The following is a 20,376-nucleotide window of genomic DNA, read 5'->3' as shown; positions in this document are numbered from 1 at the left end:
AACCATACAGAATGAGACAGAGAAGAGGGGGATTTCCACTTCAATAGAACCAACCGTCTGGCTAGAAGGGTTGTAAAGGCTATTAGATCTGCCTTATAGCGCGGTAGTACCAAATCAGTGGGGGTGACCCCAAATAAAGCTGTTAGGGCTGTTGGCTCAATTGGAATGTCGATACTATTTGAAATAGTTTCAAACATTTCAGACCAAAATCCATGTAAGGAAGGGCATGCCCAAAACATGTGGCTATATGTGGCCGGGGCCTGATGGCATCTGTCACAGTTGGGGTCAATATTACCATAAATCTTGGAAAGTCTAACTTTGGTTAAATGTGTGCGATGGACAATTTTACATTGCATCAGCCCATGTCTGGAACAAATTGACGAGGAATGAACCCGGCGTAGAATTGCATCCCATAGCTCCTCGGTAATCTCCTCACCCAGGTACCCCTCCCATCGGTGCTTAGTGTTTTGTAAAGAGTTAGGGCGTAGTGAAGAAATCAACAAATACATAACAGAAATCATTCCCTTTGTACAAGGTACAGGCTTCAACAAGGAGTCAATGGGGACAGAGTCCGGGAGATTGGGAAACTGTGGACTTATATTACGGACAAAATTGCGGACTTGCAGGTATCTGAAAAAGTGTGGTCTTAAAAGTGAGTACTTTTCAGATAATTGTTCAAATGATTCAAATATATTTTCTATATAAAGCTCTTTGAAGGTTCTAATACCAAGTGTGGACCAGAAGGAGAAACCCCTATCCATTACAGATGGAGGGAAAACGGGGTTGGCTGCAATCGGAGCCAGTAGATAAAAAAAATTGTAAGCCAAAGTGTCGTCTAAACTGGTTTCAAACCCTGAGTGTTGATTTAACTATAACATTTTTAGAGTAGGGGGAAAAAGAAAAGTTTAAAGGAGCACGTGCAAGTGCTGCCAAGGAAGCGGGACTAGAAGAGGAGGCCTCTAAGGCCGACAGATGTGCCTATCGTGCACACGGCGACGGCGTTTTTAGGAGTTGAAAACGGAGAAAACGCAAACGCCCCTCAAAGTGGAGATCTTGAAAACGTTCCAGTCTCTCGTTCGCCGTTAAGGACAGTTCAAAATCGCAGAAGTGCGTTTTTTGCACAGGTTTTTTTTTTTTGCACAGGCATCTGGAAGTGACGTTTCTAGCGCCAATTTGAGCCTTGCCCTTTGATAAACATGGATACTGATGAACGTTGTATATTTCAGTATATTTGTTTTGGGACACTCTCCCAATCAACATTATCCACTGCCTTCCTGGCTTTGTAGTTTAAAGTTGTGTTTAGCAGCAACTGGACCTCCTCATCTGTCCAAACAAAGTTTGAACTAGGCGTACTGTTATTGCCGCCGCGCTTCGCCATTTTTTCTAACTGACGCGGAGGAAGTAGCCACCAAAACTGGCATTTGGTATTGGTGCTACTGCCACTACGTCCGGGGCGTGCTTACTTCATCGGCAAACTGCATGCAGGAGGAGAAGGGGAGTTCTCCAACCGAGCCCAGTGTTGCAGTATCCTGATATTGGCTGCCCAATAATAACATTTAAGATTTGGCAGACCAAGGCCTCCCAGAGATTTGGGGATTTGTAATATAAGCCTGCTAAGCCTAGGGACTTTACCATTTCAGATGAATTTAGTCACCAAATTATCAATTTTATGAAAAAATGACTGCCTAAGGAAAATGGGAGGAGACTGAAAGAGGTATGAGAATTTGGGTAAGGAGTTCATTTTAACCGAATTGACTCGTGCCGACAAGGATAAGTTCAGTAATGACCAGCGTGCAAAGTCGTTCTGTAGTTTTGTCAATGAAGGGGTGAAATTTACTTTAAATAAGTCTGCAAATTTATCTGGGAAACGAATGCCAAGATAGGTGAAGCCACATGTACTAACTTTAAAAGGCAGAGTGTGCAGGGGATGGTTACGGGCTTCTGAGTTCAAAGGGAATAGCTCACTTTTGTCCAAATTAAGTTTATACCCTGATATTTTACCAAACAGGCTAAAAACGTCAAGGGCAGCTGGGATAGAGACAGAGAGATTAGAAACATACAATAACAAATCATCAGCATAAAGGGAGGTCTTCTGCTCAACTCCAAATCGCTTAATGCCAGTTATATGAGGGCTTGTTCTAAGGGCAATGGCCAATGGTTCAATTGCAATTGCAAATAGCAATGGACTCAGATTGCAGCCTTGCACTAGTAGAACGAGCGAGAGAAAAATAGTCAGAGTAGGTGTTATTGGTCCTAACTGAGGCTGTGGGGGAGGTATAGAGCAGTCTAACCCAGCTAATAAAAGTGTCACCTAGGCCAAATTTCTCCGAGCTGCGAAAAAGGTAGTCCCACTCAATGCGGTCAAAGACCTTTTCCGCATCAAGTGAAATCACAGCCTCCGACAGTGATGAAGTGGAGGGGTTGTACATGACATTAATAAGCCTCCTAGTGTTGAAGAAAGAATATCTGTTCTGTATAAAGCCAGTCTCGTCAGGGGAGATAATAGAGGTTAAGACAGATTCTAGGCGCATAGCTAGCAATTTGGAGAGAAGTTTCAAATCCACTGATAGTAAACTTATAGGGCGGTAGGTTCCGCAGGAGAGAGGGTCCCTGTTGTTTTTGAGAATTAAAGAAATTGTAGCTTGAGTGAGTGTGCATGGTAGCTTAAGAGAATGGAAACATTCGTTGTAAACATCAATAAGAATTGGTGCTAATTTATCAAAACATTTCCTTTAGAATTCAATTGTATATCCATCCTGACCTGGGCATTTACCCGCCTGCATAGCGTGAGCAGCCCTCTGAAGCTCTTCCACAGTTATAGGCTCCTCTAGCTTCTCAGCTGAGTCAGTCGATCACAGGAATGTCTAAAGGATCGAAAAAATTGTTAAATATAGACGGATCGTCCGGCGGCTCCAACGTATAAAGAGGAGTAAAATTGCTTAAATTGTTCATTAATCTGTTTGGGGTCAGTGGTTATACCTGATGGAGTCTGAATTTGAGGGATTTGATGAGAAGTTGATTTCTGTCTTAATTGGTGAGCTAGTAATTTACTTGCTTTGTCGCCAAATTCGTAGTAAGCACATCTGGACTCAAACAGCAATTTCTCCGTGTGAGCTGTAGAAAGAACATCAAATTCCGCTTGTCGCAAAGGCGTTCCTTACATAGATCTGGTGATGGAGTTACAGAGCAAGTGTCATCAATCTGTGTGATCTGTTCGGTCAAATTTGTCAGTTTCCTCCCCCTGGCTCTACTTTCGTGGGCACAATAAGAAATAATTTCCCCCCTCAAATATGCCTTCAGTGTCTCCCACAGTAATGAAGATGAGATCCCTGGTGTCCTATTAATTTCTAAAAAAGTTAATCTGCTGGGAAATAAAAGTAACAAAATCTTCATTTGATTTGTATTCAGTTGCCAGGATGGACGGGCATTATCGCATCCCTTGATTTGCAAGTCCATTAGAACTGGGGCGTGGTCTGATATGACAATAGCATCATATGAGCAGGATAATACCAATGGAATAAGCCGATTGTCAGTCAAGAAATAGTGTATGCGTGAGAAGGTGTGATGGACATGAGAAAAAAAAGAGTATATCTTATTGGATGGATTATGAAAACGCCAAGGGTCTGAAAGTGAGAACTCGTCCATAGAGGACCGAATAATGTTAGCAGAGCTTGATAATACTGTGGTTTTTGCGGATGAGCGATCTAATGATGGATTAAGCCAGCAGTTGAAGTCCCCCCCTAAAATGAGATGATACCTAGGCTGGTCAGGAATTAAGGAGAATACTGATCTGAAAAAGTAACTGTCATCCCAGTTGGGGCCATATACATTAAGTAGAGCTACCTGGGTGCCATTAAGTATCCCAGACACAAGAACATATCTACCATTTGGATCAGAGGAGATATCTGAGCACGTAAATTTACTGATTTATGAATCAAGATTGCCACACCTCTGGATCTACTCTGGAATGATGAGTGATACACTTGTCCAACCCACCTCTGCCACAACCTGGTGTGATCAGATATTTTAAGGTGGGTTTCTTGAAGAAAGGCAATATGAACACCCAGATGTTTAAGATGTCCAAGCACTTTGCTACGTTTGAGTGGCTGGTTTAGGCCATTACAGTTCCAGCTGGAGAATTTGATCACCCCTCCACTCTGCTGCGAGGTAGGCCTACTAGGACGGCTCATAGACTGGTGCTGGGTGTAAAATATCACTATAAAATATGCTCTGTGAATGTATTCAGATTGTGGCAACCAGGCAATACTCAAAATATTAGAAATAACGTTGTTCAAACGAAATTGTAAACAAACATATCTAATTTTCATCTAGCTTCAGCAGGTCTTTCAATAAGCCGCCGTTGAATTCTGTCGGACGCTGTCCTTCAGAGCCCTCGGGTATTCCCACCAGTCGTAGGTTGTTCCTCCTCGATCTTCCCTCCAAATCATCACATTTGTCCATGTTCATTTATCTTTTGCAGCAGTGGTTCGGTTGCATTCTTCAATTCTGTGCGTACTGAGCTGATTTCGATTCTCAAATCAGATGCCAACTAGTCGATTCTGCCACATATATCCTCCTTTAGTGAATCCAGCATAGACTGCAAAGCCTGTAGGTCGATGGAGTTAGCCGCGCTAGTAGCTTCGCCCAGCAATGGTGGTAGCTCAGTCAGTTGGGGGGCTTTGTTGCGGCCTCCCTGCGTCAACTCGGATTTCGGTTTACAGAAGACATTGGTGAATTCAAAGCGCAATACCAGCTCGGCACACTGATAAGCAAATAAAATTGAGTCAGCTAGTATAAAGAAATGTTGATGAAGGGACTGTTTATAGTTGAAATTTGTCACAAAGCGACAGAGCTGTGAAAAGCACGTCTCACATGCTCGGTGTTCGGCTCCGCCCATAAACAACATTTTACCACCCTGATTTTTTCTTGTCCCAGACAGTTTTGGACTATTTGTTGTTTTGAATGTTGCAAGTTAGGAAAAAAACTAGAAATTAAACTCATGCTCCGTTTAAGTGGGCTAAGTAATATTTGATACCGGTAACATTACGTCTCTGTGTGTTATTAATAACATGTTAGTGGAGCCTCTGCACGGCCCTGTAACCTGCTGTATATGAACGAGTCTCTAAGGCAGCGTTAGCTTACCTTGTCATTGGTGTGTTTACGGGGATTTGGCTGACAAGCTTTCTAAACGCTAGCGATTCCACAGAGGACAGAGGCCGCATATCTTCAACACTCCACCACGAGTCTCTAAACTTCTCGGGGTTCAACCAGCAGACCCAGAGAAAGTTACCTTCTGGTGCGTTGGCCTGCGAGGACTCATGTCTTTTTCTTTTCTTTTCTCCGAGCCTGCAGCTCTGCATTGCGAATCTGATTCTGCAGCCATCTTAACCAATAGTAAGCAGGCGTACAGAGTAACTATTCTACCTGTGCAGTTATTTCTCCGGTATCGGAATGTCTCGCGATGTTTGTGAATTCTTAAAAACAAAACACATCATTTTGGGTTAAAATGTGCTGTAACTGCGTTACTGAGAATTGTAACGGGTATTATATTACCCACATTTCAGAAGTAATGCGTTATATTACTGCGTAACAGCGACAAGTAATACATTACTGTAACTCCGTTACTTTTGTAACGCGCTACACCCAACACTGTTCACAGTTAAGATCAAACACAGAGCTTTGTGGAAAATAATAGATATTCTTATTTTATTTAAGCATACACAAGTAAGCATACACCATATTCTTCATATCTGAAGTTGTGTAACCTTGTGCATAATAGTTACACCATGCTAGCCCTCATTAAGCGATGACTCCTGTACACTTCATACAATGAATAAAAACATGACGGCAATAATAAAGCAGTTTGTTTTTAATAAACCATGCTTCTTTGCAGATGTCCTTTCCTATGTTTCAAAACCCCTAATGAAATAGTCCAACTTCCAGTTTCCAGGCATGTTCCAGTCTTTTAAACATTGTATACGTTTTGAAAAAGTCTCCTGACTGCCCTGTTGTATGTTGCAAAGTAGTCCATTACTGCTACCAAGCATACAGTCATGTTCAGGCATGGTATACAGTAAGTAGCATGAGAACAGTTTCTCTGAAGGAAATCCCCAGTGTTAAAGAGTGGTTTGCCCCCACAGGGCTAAAGTGGAATGTTGAATTCGTACAGTCGTCACCACAAGTCAAAGTGTTTAAGGAAAAATATATTTTCCTTTATAGTTGGTGGGTGTAAAAATAACCAAGAACTCTAGAAGTGGCTGGTTATTCCTACAACTGAAAATCATTTGAGTCCAGTTTCTTGAGTGAAAACAGTTAGGTACATGTGACTTCATCCAGCCCCGGGAATGAGACCTGTGTAACACACACACACATATCTTCCTCTGATTCATCCACCACATAGGCCTCTGTAGTTGTTTAACATTGTCAAACCGGCGTCTGTCAAATTATATTCTACAGCTGTTCAACTGCGGGTTTATCACCTCTGTGTAGGAGCTCACTCAAGCATTTCCTTTATGTAGAAACTGCCACCCTTAAAGGAATGGTTCGACATTTGTGAAATATGTAGTGCCCAGACTAAAGAGGACTGGTGAGACAGAGAACAAATCATTTCTCTGAGCTTAATAGGACCTGTTTCCAGTGAGAATGGATCTTACGTTCTAACACCGTAAATAAACTGTTTCTAAATTGTCATACTACTCTTTTGCATCAAAGATGGACAACAACCTGCCACAAAAGTGTACGTATACAATAACCCTGCACTAAAATAAGGAACACAGAATTTACAGTGGCATTATTGGGGAGTGTGGAATCATTTGAGTTGGTGGTCCTCAGTTTTTCATTTTTTATATCGCAAGGTCAATTTGATTTAAATAAATATATCGAGCATATGACACCAGCATCATTAGGAAGAAAATACCAAACTGAATTAAACCTTATACCTTGCTTGATGAAAATGTACTCATTTAGGCAAAAGAAGAACAAGAAGAAATACACAGGGTAAAGACACCTGGTTCTTTCTACCTTCTCCCACAATGTGAATTTTCTCTAAACTGGTTCCTGCATCTGCTATGATTCAGTGCTGATTAGTACAGCACAAACTCGAGTTTTCCCCCTTAGTTATAAAAGTGTAAGGAGTGATAAGAGCCAGCATTATACCCACTTCCACTCAACCTTCATTGCTTTCCTAACCAATTTTTCTGCCTCATTTCAGCCACGCGTGGGAGTTGTGACCTGTTGTGTTTGTACACGTGTTAGTTTCACAGAATGAGATGCAGAACAAGTGATCAGCTGTTCATACATTTGAACGGCAACACTTATTCCAAGCCACTGAAAAGCTCTCCATCATCACGTTTGGACGATTATTCCAGTACTTTTTCATCTTTTTCTTCATCAAAAAAAGCGGGACAAACAAATAGAATATGCATAATAATAGAGGAGTGCTTTGAAAAAGACTTTAACAGCAGTGCATTGACAAAAGATACCACCTACATTGTCACCAGCTTGAACTGGTATCCTTTTTACATTAAGATTCTATACATTTTGCACATTACTCATATTTCATTAAAGGCTCTCTAAGCTGACCCTACCAAACAAGAATAAAATATAAAATGTATTTACACATTCAATGTCAACCATATTTGCCAACCCACCTCAGCACATGTTCATTTTCACTTTTGCAGACACATTTAATTATCATGTGAAAGCTAATGAATAGGACCAATGTGGAATAGAGGGCTTTCCGTCGTATAAGATAAATCCTAAATACAATTATTTTTAAGGCAGTACTACTGAGTTTGAATCAGCTCTCACATACACCATTTGCTTTCTGAAAACAAGTCCCTTTACAGTGTACAGTGCACAGTACCGTATAACAACAGTGGATCTTTATTAGTGACCTCAACACGTAGTTTCAATGCAAATGTTGACTTTGATTTGTGAAAAAAAATCTTGATAGAAGCCCTTCTTTCTTGTTGACATTAGCTAATGTCATAAGGAAGTCTCTGGGTTGTGTTTTGGGCCCGTAAAACCTTTTTTCCCCCCATGTTCTCCATCCAAAAGATTTTACAACAGCGCTGAAATACTAACAGGGATCACCTGTTAGCTCAGGTTAAATTCCCTCATAGCCGATGTGCAGTTTGTCCATTCGTCTGAACATTGCATTCTGGGAGCTCAAGTTTTGGACGAACAGGCTACAGAGTCCACTTCCGCTGTTATTGCTGATATAAGGGATCCCTTCGTGGTCTCCACAGACATCCGTAGAGTCCAACCCCCTTTTTTAAAAGTCATTCAATGAACGCAGCTCCATAATGAAATTCATCCCCCTCACAGAGAAAGACACAAGGGAATACTAAGGGCTCATCATGGATGTGGAATGAAACATTTCAGGAAATCTCTTAATAAACCATGAAAGAAGTAAGAAGGCAAAAGCAAATGTGACCGAGATGATACCACCTGGCCTGTTACATACTCAGATATGCCTTCAACATGACGATAGTGGGTGATTCAGCTCCTCTAAGGCTGCTCTGACATCACTGCAGCACATCTAAGAAATTAGTCCTAAACCAGCCAGGTGGAGTTTGGTTTCCCTGAGGGGGGAAAATGAGCTCGGCAGAATGAAAACAGTTCCCACAGGAGGTTTCTGCCTGAGGGGGATCTAAAAAAATAAAAAGATACCAGAACAGGACTGCTCTGGTGGCACCTTGTTAAAAGCAACAATAATGGATGATCTACAGTGTTTTCTTTCAATTCATAAAGCTGAATATTATGAAGGAAATAAGGTCATCACGACAAGTGCCACTCATGGTGAAAAGAGAATGAAAAGGTCTCTGGCTCTGTTCGTAGACTTTGGTCCCTGGGGTTGGTTCAACTGCAGTCTCCACCGTCGGAGCCACTTGGCCCCCATCGGCCCCCGCGGTACAGTACTTACAGAGCACAGTGCAGCCTCTGAGCTCACCCAGACTCTGCCCTCAGACCCGCTCCGGCCAGGCCATGTCCGACGCCCCCAAGTGGAGCAGCTTGGCTTCAGCAGCAGGCGCCCTGCCAGAGCAGAGTGAAGCGCCGCCGAAGGGCTCCGAGTCCCAGCCTCATCCTGACATGCAGATGGGCCTAAAAGGGGCCCGCTTGTTTGCGAGAACACAAAGTCTTTTGGATAAAGAGATGATGTCCTGGCAGTCACACCTCAATGATGTTGACAGATGGCATCCTATTGTTGTTGTTGTTGTTGTTCTTAGGGAACTGTGGGAGGGGAGAAGAAGATGACAGGTGGGAGAGAATTATACAACAAGCTCCTTCAATGAGCATGACGATGCCTCTGCATTGTTTTGATGTCTATAACATAAGAGATACATTAGTTCTGAACACAGGAAATGAATATGGCAAGGTGCACCGCAATTTGACCCCAAAAGAACTTATTAGAAGCCGTGACTTGTGAGTTTCTAAAAGTTGCAAAGTCATGCACATGCTGCCATGTTGAAGCAGTGTTTAGCAGAAGCCTGAGGTTCTGATGATTGCGCATGGAGTGCCAGTGGAAAAAAGTCTAGAAGTGGCCGGGACAATTCACCTGCCCGGAGTCGCTGTGGGGGAGGCACCCAGGGGGGAGGAGGAGGAGGAGGGGTGGGTAGGTTATACCTTACTGCGCAACAGCCCCCCCGTCGGATGCTCAGGAGTGCTGCATTCGGAGGAGTTTTTGGCTTTGTCCTTGTTGTTGTTGGGCTCGTTGTCTTTGATGATGTCGTACTGGCGGCAGAAGAGAGCGATCACACCTGAGAGGAGAGGAGAGGAGAGGAGGATAAGAGGAGTGATCAGATCCACACCTGTTTAGAGTATTTTAAGTAAAATGACGATAGAAACTGTGTGTGCTTTTCCCCACCTGCCCACATGATGAGTACCACCACGATGATGATGAGCTCCCCTGCTCTCAGCTGGGTGCTCTGGCCCACTTCTTCCATTGTCACCTCGTCTGAAGGAATCCACATATTTAGTTAGTGGAGGAGGATGAAAATGACAGATTATGTATTAGGACTGATGTTTGTGGGACGTGCGTGTTAAAAGGTCCTCAGAGGGCCCAGAAGTAAATGAATCTAGAACTGTTTGCTGCATTTTTTCAATTTTGTTGCTTACGTTTTGGTTTTATTAGCACAAATAATTATGACTGGAAACATTTTGAAATGATGATGACAATGATGATGACATAAAAAGAAATGTAAGGTCAAACCACAGTCCTAAATAAAAACACGTCCCTCTATTCAAGGAGAAAAATCTAACTGTAACAAAAAGGTTAAAGCTGATATAATTTTGAAAAGTAAATGACAAGAAGACACAATGCAATACAAAATGATAAACAAGAAGAAGAATAGCAGAAAGAAGAATAAATGTGATTACATTTTGATTCCTTAATAATGGATCAGCAAGGACGTGCGCAGACATTTGGAGGGGCTATTGCTCTAAACTGGAAAGCCCCCCAAAGGAAAACACAAGACATTTTGAAAATTCTAACTTGTTTTCAATGTATAAGGTTCAAATAAAAACACAACACTTTCATTGTAAGTGACACTCAGTTGACTTTTATGTCCAACTGCTAAATGTGTTCTTCAGTCTGTGTTCAGTTCAGTACTGATTTTTAAAATGAAAACCAGGGACATTTTTAGTTTTGCGGTCCATATCTCATTAAAATATCTAATGTTACTATTAAAGGAAAAATGGGGACAATTCTGTTTTAATGTAGTTTGACCATTGTAACTGCTGTGCAGACATACTGATTAAATAGGGCTTCTAACTAATTACCTTAAATAAACTCACTTATTAATGAAACCAGTTCAGTACATATTCTTATCATTCTTTATGAGCGCAGTAACAGTAAAGTATCGAATAACTTATTAATTTAGTATTCCATAACTAAATAACAGAGATGGTCAAACTGAAGTGGTAGAGACATGGCAGAAATCCTACAATGAAGCGGGACAGTGAAGGGTTCTCCCCTTGTGAGAGGGCGATCAAGAGAAGAGAGCGAGCGTTGAGGGAGTTTACGGAGCAGATGAAAAGACATTGAAGCACAATAAATAACAAGTATATTTAGGTGTTTCTTTGTAAATAACCGACGGTGTGAAGAGGAAGTAAAGCCCCCAATTTTCCAAAATCCGACACTAGAGGCGGTCTTAACGCATCGGCATCAATAGCCTACAGTATAATAAATATTATAAAACGTAAAATGTGTAATCACACTTAGCGATATAGAACATAAATAATAAAAACTTACCTGGTTTAAAACACTTTTGTGGTCATACTGTCTGGAATGAGTTCACACTGAAACGAGTTCTTTATTCAACATTTTTACGGGCAATTACATATAAGAAGAAGAAGTAAAGAAGTAGTAGAAGAACAATGAAGCTGCCAACGCTACAATAATTGTATTGCTGCGAACAAACACCACGCCATTGAAACACCAACTTTGTAACAATTTTATTTCACCTTGCTATGTGTGTTTAAAGTATATTTGAAAATGGGGACATTTCCAGGGACAGATTGACCCGGTCATTGACCACCAAAGCCAGGCAGGCATTTGGTATGATCACCCTAGACGTATGACGCATGTCAATGCGTGTAACATTACTGGAGGCCAAAGGAACAGCTTAATCTGTATTCAATTTATTTCATCGCCGGCAGTAATCTCCAATAAATGGTTCAGCAAAAAAAAAGTAAAAGTAAAGTTTCTGGATCCTCTTAAATTGAGTTCGCCTGTTAAGTAATTTGCTATCAGGCTTCTGGAGCGCATATCACTTGACCTAAACAGGAGGTGCTCGGTAAAGTAGACCGTCTCATTTCGTAGGCCGCCCGGTCCAGCCTACCCGATCTACGTCGACTGGGTCCTCCGAAAAATGCGGACATGGCTAGATTGTAAATAAGTCACGTGACTGGGGCAGATGACAGCACTGACAAGTTATGTTTCCCGCAGCGAGACGCTACAATGCTAATTGTGGGCTCATTATGTTGATTCGGCCACAACAGAAAAAATAAAAAACTCGCTCTCTCCAGAGGGGCATGTCAGCCAAAAAGGGCTCGTACCCGTGCACGTCCCTGGATCAGAGGCATCACATAACAGTTTTAAAATGACCTATTGTAGTAAATAAACATAACAGTATTTTCCTTTGTCTCGCTCTCTTTCTGACTTGAAGTTGAGATACTTTCCATTATAAGGCCTGTCATAACGTTTTCAAATTAAGTTCTTATATACAGCCTTGACCTGGTGGTAATGAGGCCGGTTGTTGTTTGGAACATGAAGAGCTAATTGGCTTCTAAACAGACAAATTATTCAACAGCAAGGATAGTTTCCTATAAAAGCAGGACCTTAAATTAGTCTAATAACACTTCAAGCACACTTAGCTCGGAGGAGAGTCAGTCAGCATCTTTGTGTTAATGCAATAAGGGTAGCTTAAGAATTTACACAGAATGAGCACATGGATCCCGTGCCTGATTCAATGGCTTTGCATCAGCCCTATCCTCAGTAGAGATGGGTCGTTCGCGAGCGAATCAGTTCGAACGAACAACTCTTTGAAACGAACGAACTGACCTGATTCGTCGATTCACCTTCCTCTCGTTTATTCTCCCACGGACTAGTTGCTGTGCCAATCGTATGCTGTTGTCTGTTGAGTCTAGGACGCCCTCGTTGAATTTTAGCCAATGAGAGACAGGAATGCTTCTCGTTTATTCCTCTCTAGTCGTTCTTGTTCTGTCACTCAGTCAGTCAGTAGCGCTAGCCTAGTAGGCTAAATGGGGACTTGAAACCTTTTCATCAATATAATCTTTCTGCCAAGCTTTTAAACATGTTTGTCGGCATATTGAGACGTTATTTCTCAATATGCTGAGAGAGAACAAAAAAAAGTAAGACAATAAATTCGCGGATCAAGCCGTAGTCTACTCTATTAGTATTTACCTTCAGTAAATGTGAAGGTGAATATACACATTAGCCACTGTTGTGTTGTCTAAAAGTACACATAATCATGAAGTTGCAGCTATGTATTTGCCTTGAACTACGGTGTTGTGCTGACTGTTTCCACGATCGTTTGCGAATGAGGAGCTGAGAACCGTGCATTCAATGATTCCCCGCTGAATGACGTTGTACCGGAAACGCGACTGAACGAAAGATTCTGAACGATTCTTCTTGGCGAACTGACTGACGCGAACTGAATCCTGGAAAAGTATCATGAAATTCTTATCTAATCCTCAGAGGTAAAAACGGTGGATGGATCAGGTGCTGGGATCACAGAGGAGGTTATTTGAATAACTTCAGAATTTGTGACACAGCTGATCTAACATTCAGATATCAAACAGTAAACAACATCCATCTCTTCCTCTTATGCTAATTAAGGGAGTGTATGACGGTTATTGCAGAAGCAGGGGGAGTCAGAAAGAGAGAAATTTGGGTTACATCAATTTTCTTTTTGTTGAAGCAGGAGCGTGGCTTTCCCTTGTGAAACTTAAAAAATGTTTCTCTCTTTTTGTGCACATCCATTTTTATAAAAACCTGTCTGAAAAGGAGCTGATCAGATTTTGGCCACTTTGTGATGTGACAATGTCTTTTGGGGTTGTGCAACCATTAGCCAATAACCAACCAAGGTAACCCCCGCCCACCTTATCACCTGAATCTCCTCCTAGAGCACCATTGTGTTTTTTTAAACCAAACATCTTGCAGAGGGGCGTGGCCAACAGCCATATTTTAAATATGTAAGTTAGGATTAATCTTATGCTCACTTGGTTTTGATGACTTCTTCTTAAGTCTGAAAGAAGATGGCCTGTGAAAAATGTGTTTTGAGGCTCTGTGTTTTCAGATATTGAGGGAACGGTTTTTTTCTAGATTAAGAACACCTTCCAATAAAAGCAATTTATTATGTAGAGAAGAAAAATAAAAGATGCCATCCTCCTCTACTCCCATTCCTATTTATTTGTTTGGCCAGTCCGCATAGAGAGACTGAACTGCAGTCTGCATACAGGTCATTACCCAGGTCGTTACTCTCAGTAACTCGGTCACTGCACCTGTTATAAACAAGAACTGTTTTATCTGCAGACTGAACTTTATTAACTTTGATTATGTGCTCAAAATTGCAAGGAGCTTCTTCTTATTTTAAAAAACGTTTTAACATTGGACATTTTCTGTTAATTCTTACCATTTTTGGCCCTACACTGTAGTTTGCCATATTCTCATATATTTATTGTCCTAAGTGTTTAAGTGTTTAAGTGTTTTAGCTTTTAAGGTGATCAATATATGTGGTGTAAATACATGTCTTTACTCTTTTTTAATGCTAGATAGTTTATTAACAATACTTCTTTTTATTATATTTATATTTTTGACCTACCATTGCAACTTGCGTTCTTAGGTTGTTTATGATCACACCACCAGACACCAAAGCAAATTTCTTGTATGTCTAAATGTAACTGGGAATAAAATTGATTTTGATTCTGAAAATCCAGCAGGACATCTAACCTCCACCAATAGGGCTTGAAGTCATTATTAAGTGTTGCTTTTGGGAGGATGACTTAACTCTCATTGCTTTCCAATTTCTCTGCAAGAGCAGACCAGATTGAACTATTATACTGCTCAGGCATTTTATTCATTCTCGGTTCCAATGACGCTCCCTTTTGTATCGCAGTTCATGGTCAGTTCAGTCTAGACTCTTTCTATTATGCCTTACATTACAAGTGTAGGGATCTGAGGCACAGGGGGTCACAGCAGGAACATAAAGTAACTCACTTTATACAGACAGGCATTTTGAACTGTACACACACAGCCAGACACACAAGCTTGAGCATCTATAGAGATGTGTTTTGTGTTATTAGGACTAATTGTGCGAGCATCCTATGGATCGCAGAGAGGCAGAACATGAAAAGGATAGTTAACGCTTCGTCTCAGCCACTGGGGAAACTTTGTTTTTCATTGTGCTGTAGTTAAAGCCATGAAAATGATCAACCACAGCATTCAGGATCAGTTATAGTCCGTCATCGTCTTTGAAGTATGACCATCAGCAGAAGCATCAAAGAGAGAAGTGCATGTTCTCTTTCCTGCTGCTTTCTATGGAACAAAGCAACCACACATGCTAACTTTTTCTCGTGGAAGTCAGAGGATTGATGTAAAGTTCATCGCAGTGTGGAAAGCACTGCTATCCCTTTATTAGATGCAGTGCATGACATTTGGAGGGCCCGGTGTGGCAGGAAGCCCATGCTCCAGCAGCTTTTAGCAACAAGCAATTCTGCTGATCGATTGGCCTCTGTTGCCCGGTATTAACTGATCAAAGCTCAGCAGCCCAAGGCGCATAACGCCAGCCGGCCTCACTGTCCCGGGGCTAACTGGTCAGCTGCATCAGCAAGACAAGGTGTTATGGATTAACAGCTTTAAAGTTCAATTAACTTTTAAGAACTCAGCACACAAGAACAAATTGTGTTGCTGCTTTGTCACTTTTCTTATCTGATGTTCAGTTTTCATATTTAACCCTGGATGTTTAAAGCTATTAAGATAATTGCCTTTTGAAAATCCACTATTTGTAACTTTAAGTTTCAAAATCTTTACTGTATTTCAGGTCCTCAAATTCCTAGAAAAAACATACAGAGGTTATAGGCTGTGTGTTATAACCATGAGTGGATTCTATATTTACTTGTTTATTTATTTATCAGCATAAACAAAGATACACGAATGACCTATGGATGGGAAGGTAGAGGTGGATAGTGATGGATAAAAGTTCCTTCTTATTCACTACAGGCACAAAACTAACAGAAGGTTCCATTGATCTTTGCCACTACTGTGCACCTGATACATCATTTAAGATTTGGAGCTGTGTGGCTGCAACTTCCTACAATATCATGAGGAATAATAATTAAGACAAAAACAGAAGAAGATATTATTGATAAATGTTAGTATAAAAATGAATTGTCAATTAGAAGAGAGAAAGACATGAAAATAAAATCATTAGGACTATAAATGAATTGTGGTTGAAATTCAAGAAATATAAGAAGTTCTGAAGACTTTTTATTGAACTGTTTTGAATGGCTTTATTTTGTTGCAGTGGTACCTGTTGAAGATTGAACCAGCGTGAGTTGTTTTCTGTTTTTCCAATTTTTTGGAAGAGTCCTCTTGGTGATAATTTTGGCCACCAGTAAACTTGTTGTGATTTTTGTGACAAGCATGCCAAGTCTGTGTTGTTGAGCCATTCCTTTACAGTGCTGAAGCCATACAGGAGCCTTATTTTGTCTTTTATGTCTAAATCAATAAAAACTAAATCATTTCAAGTGCAAGAAAAAAATCCTAACAACCATGTGTTCTGCCTGTGTGATGTTCAACTGATTTGTCCAAAAGGCACTATAGATAGAAAACACAATGAAGGAATTAACTGTCGGCTTCCTCTGTCACAACTTCCTCTTTTTTACTCACTATCAGTCACTATGGCTCCGGCCATTATTATGATGCAACGTCTCTTCCCCAGGTTGTGCTAGATTTTTTTGTTCATCTCTTTGTCTTCCTTTCATCTCCTGAAACCTAAACTTATTGTAAAAGAGGACATTAGATAAAACATGGATTAATCCTGCATTTCAGGCTCATCCTTTGTTCTTTTACTGATATCAGCATGATATGGTGGATCAGAAGGGTGCAGTCGAGCGAGGACAGAAAAAACGTCCCTTTCTTGTGTGATAGTTTGCCTGTCATATCAGGACAATGGCCTAACAGCTGTGCTGAGAGACTCTCTTTATCTGCTGCAGTTATCTGCAGTAAGAGACAAACTTAATTCCTCTCTTTCTGTCTCCTTTTGTGAAGCAGTCATTTTCAATAACCATGAAACACTTTTGCTGTCACCATTTTGTGGAATGAAGAGCAGGTGATATGAAACTGAACTTATCGAGCATAACATATTCGACTAACGACAAGAAGCTATATGCCAAAACATTATTTTTATGAACCGATCAATTATGAGGGTTTGGGCTATTTTTTTTCCACAACATGTCTTTCTTAAAAAGGCCCTATTTTGCTTTGTGGGGTTTTGCCTTTCCTCTAGTGTCTCATATTGTTTTCTTGTGCATATAAATGGTCTGCAAAGGCCACAATCCCAAAGTTCCCTACAGAGGGAGTCTCTACCACACACTTCCTCCCTACCTAAAACACCTCCATTTTAGTCTTTTGTTTACTTTGCGACATAGCAACATCACTGCGTAATGTGCGCTTCAATTGGCTAGCGCTCTTTCACATTGTTTGTGATAGGCTAACATCTCTAAGTGGTTAACCAATCACGAGTGGCCAGCTGACCAATCAGAGCAGACTGGGCTCTGGTTACATACAGAAGGTGAAAAGAGGTGCTGCAGCACAGGCAGTATGAGAAAAAATAATGACCTTTTTGAACATTAAAGCATGGAAACATGTCACAGTAGAGGCACCAGATACAAATATGAACCTGACCATGAGCAGAATAGGGCCCCTTTAAGAGTCTATGTCTGTAAATTGCTCCTAAACTCACAAAAAGCCTTTGATAATGCCTAATATGCTTATTTAAAATATAACATTATAGAAAAAATATATAAGTTATCAACTGGGGAGGTTTTAAGGTATAATCTAGTACAGAGGTTCCCAACCTTTTTCGACTCAAGGCCCACTTAAGAATTGAAAAAAAATTCCACGGCCCATCAACCATAAACAATACGGAGGCTAAATAAAGTTCCCAAATGACTTTTTATTTCATTTAGAGAAGAAGCTGCCCATCAGTAACAAACAGAAATAAGAAACTAAAAAGGGAGGTGCTGTCTGCAGTGATAATACTAAGAAATTAGTATTTCAATGAATAAAGATTTACTTCCGAAATTGCATTCTTATACATAAGAAGTGCACATATGTTACACACATCAGATGTAGTGAGGTACATCACACATACAATGGTGCAGAAAAAATCCAAACATCAAAACAAGTGCATTAAATGAATAGGCCTAAAAAAAATGCTGTAAATGCAGCATGTAGGCTCAGCCAGGAGCAAGAGATCGTTTCGCGTCTGGCTCCCTGATCAGCCTGTCGGGTGTTCTTTTCCCCATGATGACCGCCTCGCTGCACATTATCCCTAACTTATACACTTAGATAGTCTTAGCTGTGGATATTTGTATTTTGACCAAAACCGACCAATCAGGTGCATTATCAATGCTGTCCCACGGGAACGTTCGTACCATCAACTTTCAATTTAACTTTGAAAAAAAAACCATTACATTAAAAAAAAAAAAAATTATAATGTTTTGCAAATTATTTGGCGGCCCACTTGCAATGCCTTTGCAACCCACTAGGGGGCCGCGGACCACAGGTTGGGAACCGCTGATCTGGCACTTGCATTTTTTTTTTACCCTATTCACGTCTTCCAAAATATTATTCCAAAAACTTGTTTTCTTCAAATCCAAGAAGCTGATAAGAAATCAACTGTGGACATTTTTTTGTGATCTATTATTGAGCATTTTCACCCTATCCGCATGCTGTGTCTCTCCTTAAGTAGTAAGCCACGGTCTCAATCTTATGGGAGTTGAACATTGTACTGCTGCTAATCACACCACTGATTTCTAACTGAATAACAAAATGTTGACTTGAAGAACATCTGCTCATCTGTCATCAAAAGATTTCAGTGTTCCAACGCAGCTAAGCTTATTAAACAGACATCCTTGAGCAGGCGGTGCAAATTAAACAGAGGAGGATGATTGGTGTGCTAAAGTGTGAAGATGCTGTTGTACGCTGAAGGATGATCAATCTCAGACTGCTCTCTGTGGAGACTTGCCCTGTAAAACGTGTGCATGTTGTGAAATGTGAGGAAGAGTGAGGGTGTCTCCCTTGCTCTGCATTGGATAGGGCCTTTACTCGCTGTGTGTGTGTGCAGAGACTGCCAAAATGTGGGATCAATATTTTTTAGGAAATGGACGAGTGCATTGAGGCAGAGAGCAGGTTCCTGAATAGCCCTCTGCTCTTTTAAAGGGGAAAAAAAAATTCTGGGGAAAAAGCTTATTCTGATTTAAACTACTCTCATGTTGTTCTCATGTGTTAGCTTAGCTTAACATAGTTTACAGTAAAGATTGGACGCAGCTGGGATGCCTCCATGTAAGGGAAAAATAAGACTAGCCGCTAACTAAGCTTAACATAAAGACCAGAATCAGCTAGTCTGAGTCTATCTATAGTAACACATCTGCTGATTAGCATCCTATCAAGCATGCCCAACTTTTTTTAAAAGGAGTTTATCCCTTTTGCCACCATCCCTCATACAAAATGGAATTACCAACACTGATATAACTGTATTTGTGTCTCTTTGTTTGCCTCAGTGTGCTGTGTTCATGAGACACTTCTCTTTGTTTCTGTACATTGTCCCTCCCAGCACTGTTCTGTCTCATGATGACTTTAAAATACACCAGGAGAGAGGAGTGAAACAATCATGTACACACAAATATTAAATCAAAAGAAGAAGAAAATCATGTGTATCTGAGTTTGGTGCAATTATTGATTTCTGTAATATCTTCCCCTCACAGAAGCAGCACACTAATTAGGCCTTAGTGGCGAACTGAGCACGTCTTCAGTGCTCTGCAATGATTGTATTTATATTCTACATGTCTCCTGCAGTGGCCACACTTATAACAGAAGTTCAAACCCTGTCCGGGAAGTATCTATGTACTGTATGAGAATTGAGTTTAAATGAGAGGAAGACTAGACGGAGCAGGGCTTCAGCCAAAAGCACATTGATTTGCCACCCAACGCAGATGCCTCCTCTCTGTGTCTGATAAATCCCTTTCCTCATTTTAGTTTACTGTGCAGTTGCGCTAGGTCCATGCAGGTTGTGGCCTGCAAAGCCACGTCAATACACAGTGAAGTATGGACTTCCCTCTGCAGTTTTATTCCTGAGTTGTGGTCAGCAGATGCGAGTTTCGGGAGCACTCTGTTGTGAAATTTAATTTCACGCTTTGCGTGTCTATTGATTTTTATTGCTCTTTAGACAAAATCAGTCAAGATGTTGTCAAAGTCCCCTCTGCACTCACTGTCTTGAAAAGGGACGGACACAGAGAGAGGTGTACTTTTTTCTCTTTAAGTGTGGGTGTGTTTGATGAATGGCGTTGGTATTTTTGTGTGTTCCACTTTACCTTTACTCTTAGAGGCCTGAGTCTCGGCCTCCTTCGGCATTCGGAAGTGCAGGGGTTCGCTCAGTGGGCTCGTCCCAGACATGCTGATGGACTGGACATGCACAATGTAGTCTGTCTCTTCCTCTAAGTCCCATAATGCACAGGAGCGTGTGGTGGTGTTGACTTCCTGGATGAATCGCAGCATGCGAACGTCTTTCTTCTGTTGGAGTATGACACGGAGACGAATGGTGAATGTTGTTTACGGCAGCATGCCGA

General features: G+C 41.0%; 1 protein-coding gene across 2 annotated transcripts in view; it reads right to left on the bottom strand.

The window, feature by feature from the left end:
• Nucleotides 1-5,757: 5,757 nt before the first annotated feature.
• Nucleotides 5,758-20,376, bottom strand: part of fndc5a (fibronectin type III domain containing 5a) — a 34,729-nt gene continuing 20,110 nt past the window's right edge. The window contains exons 3-6 of one of the 2 annotated variants that reach the window (XR_010167990.1): nucleotides 20,122-20,320; nucleotides 9,869-9,958; nucleotides 9,560-9,761; nucleotides 5,758-9,234 (exon numbers count right to left, since the gene is read on the bottom strand). Coding sequence is in view for 1 of the 2 variants with exons in the window: in XM_063908191.1 (XP_063764261.1) it covers nucleotides 9,172-9,234; nucleotides 9,628-9,761; nucleotides 9,869-9,958; nucleotides 20,122-20,320 (486 nt within the window). In the remaining variant the exon portion in view is untranslated. The remainder of the gene's footprint in view (nucleotides 9,235-9,559; nucleotides 9,762-9,868; nucleotides 9,959-20,121; nucleotides 20,321-20,376) is intronic. The other variant, XM_063908191.1, reaches the window with a different exon arrangement.

This window comes from Eleginops maclovinus, chromosome 19, assembly GCF_036324505.1.
Source record: "Eleginops maclovinus isolate JMC-PN-2008 ecotype Puerto Natales chromosome 19, JC_Emac_rtc_rv5, whole genome shotgun sequence".
Classification (NCBI taxonomy): Eukaryota; Metazoa; Chordata; class Actinopteri; order Perciformes; family Eleginopidae; genus Eleginops; species Eleginops maclovinus.
The sequence above is the reverse complement of the archived record's forward strand: the minus strand, read 5'-3'. Positions and strand labels throughout refer to the sequence as shown.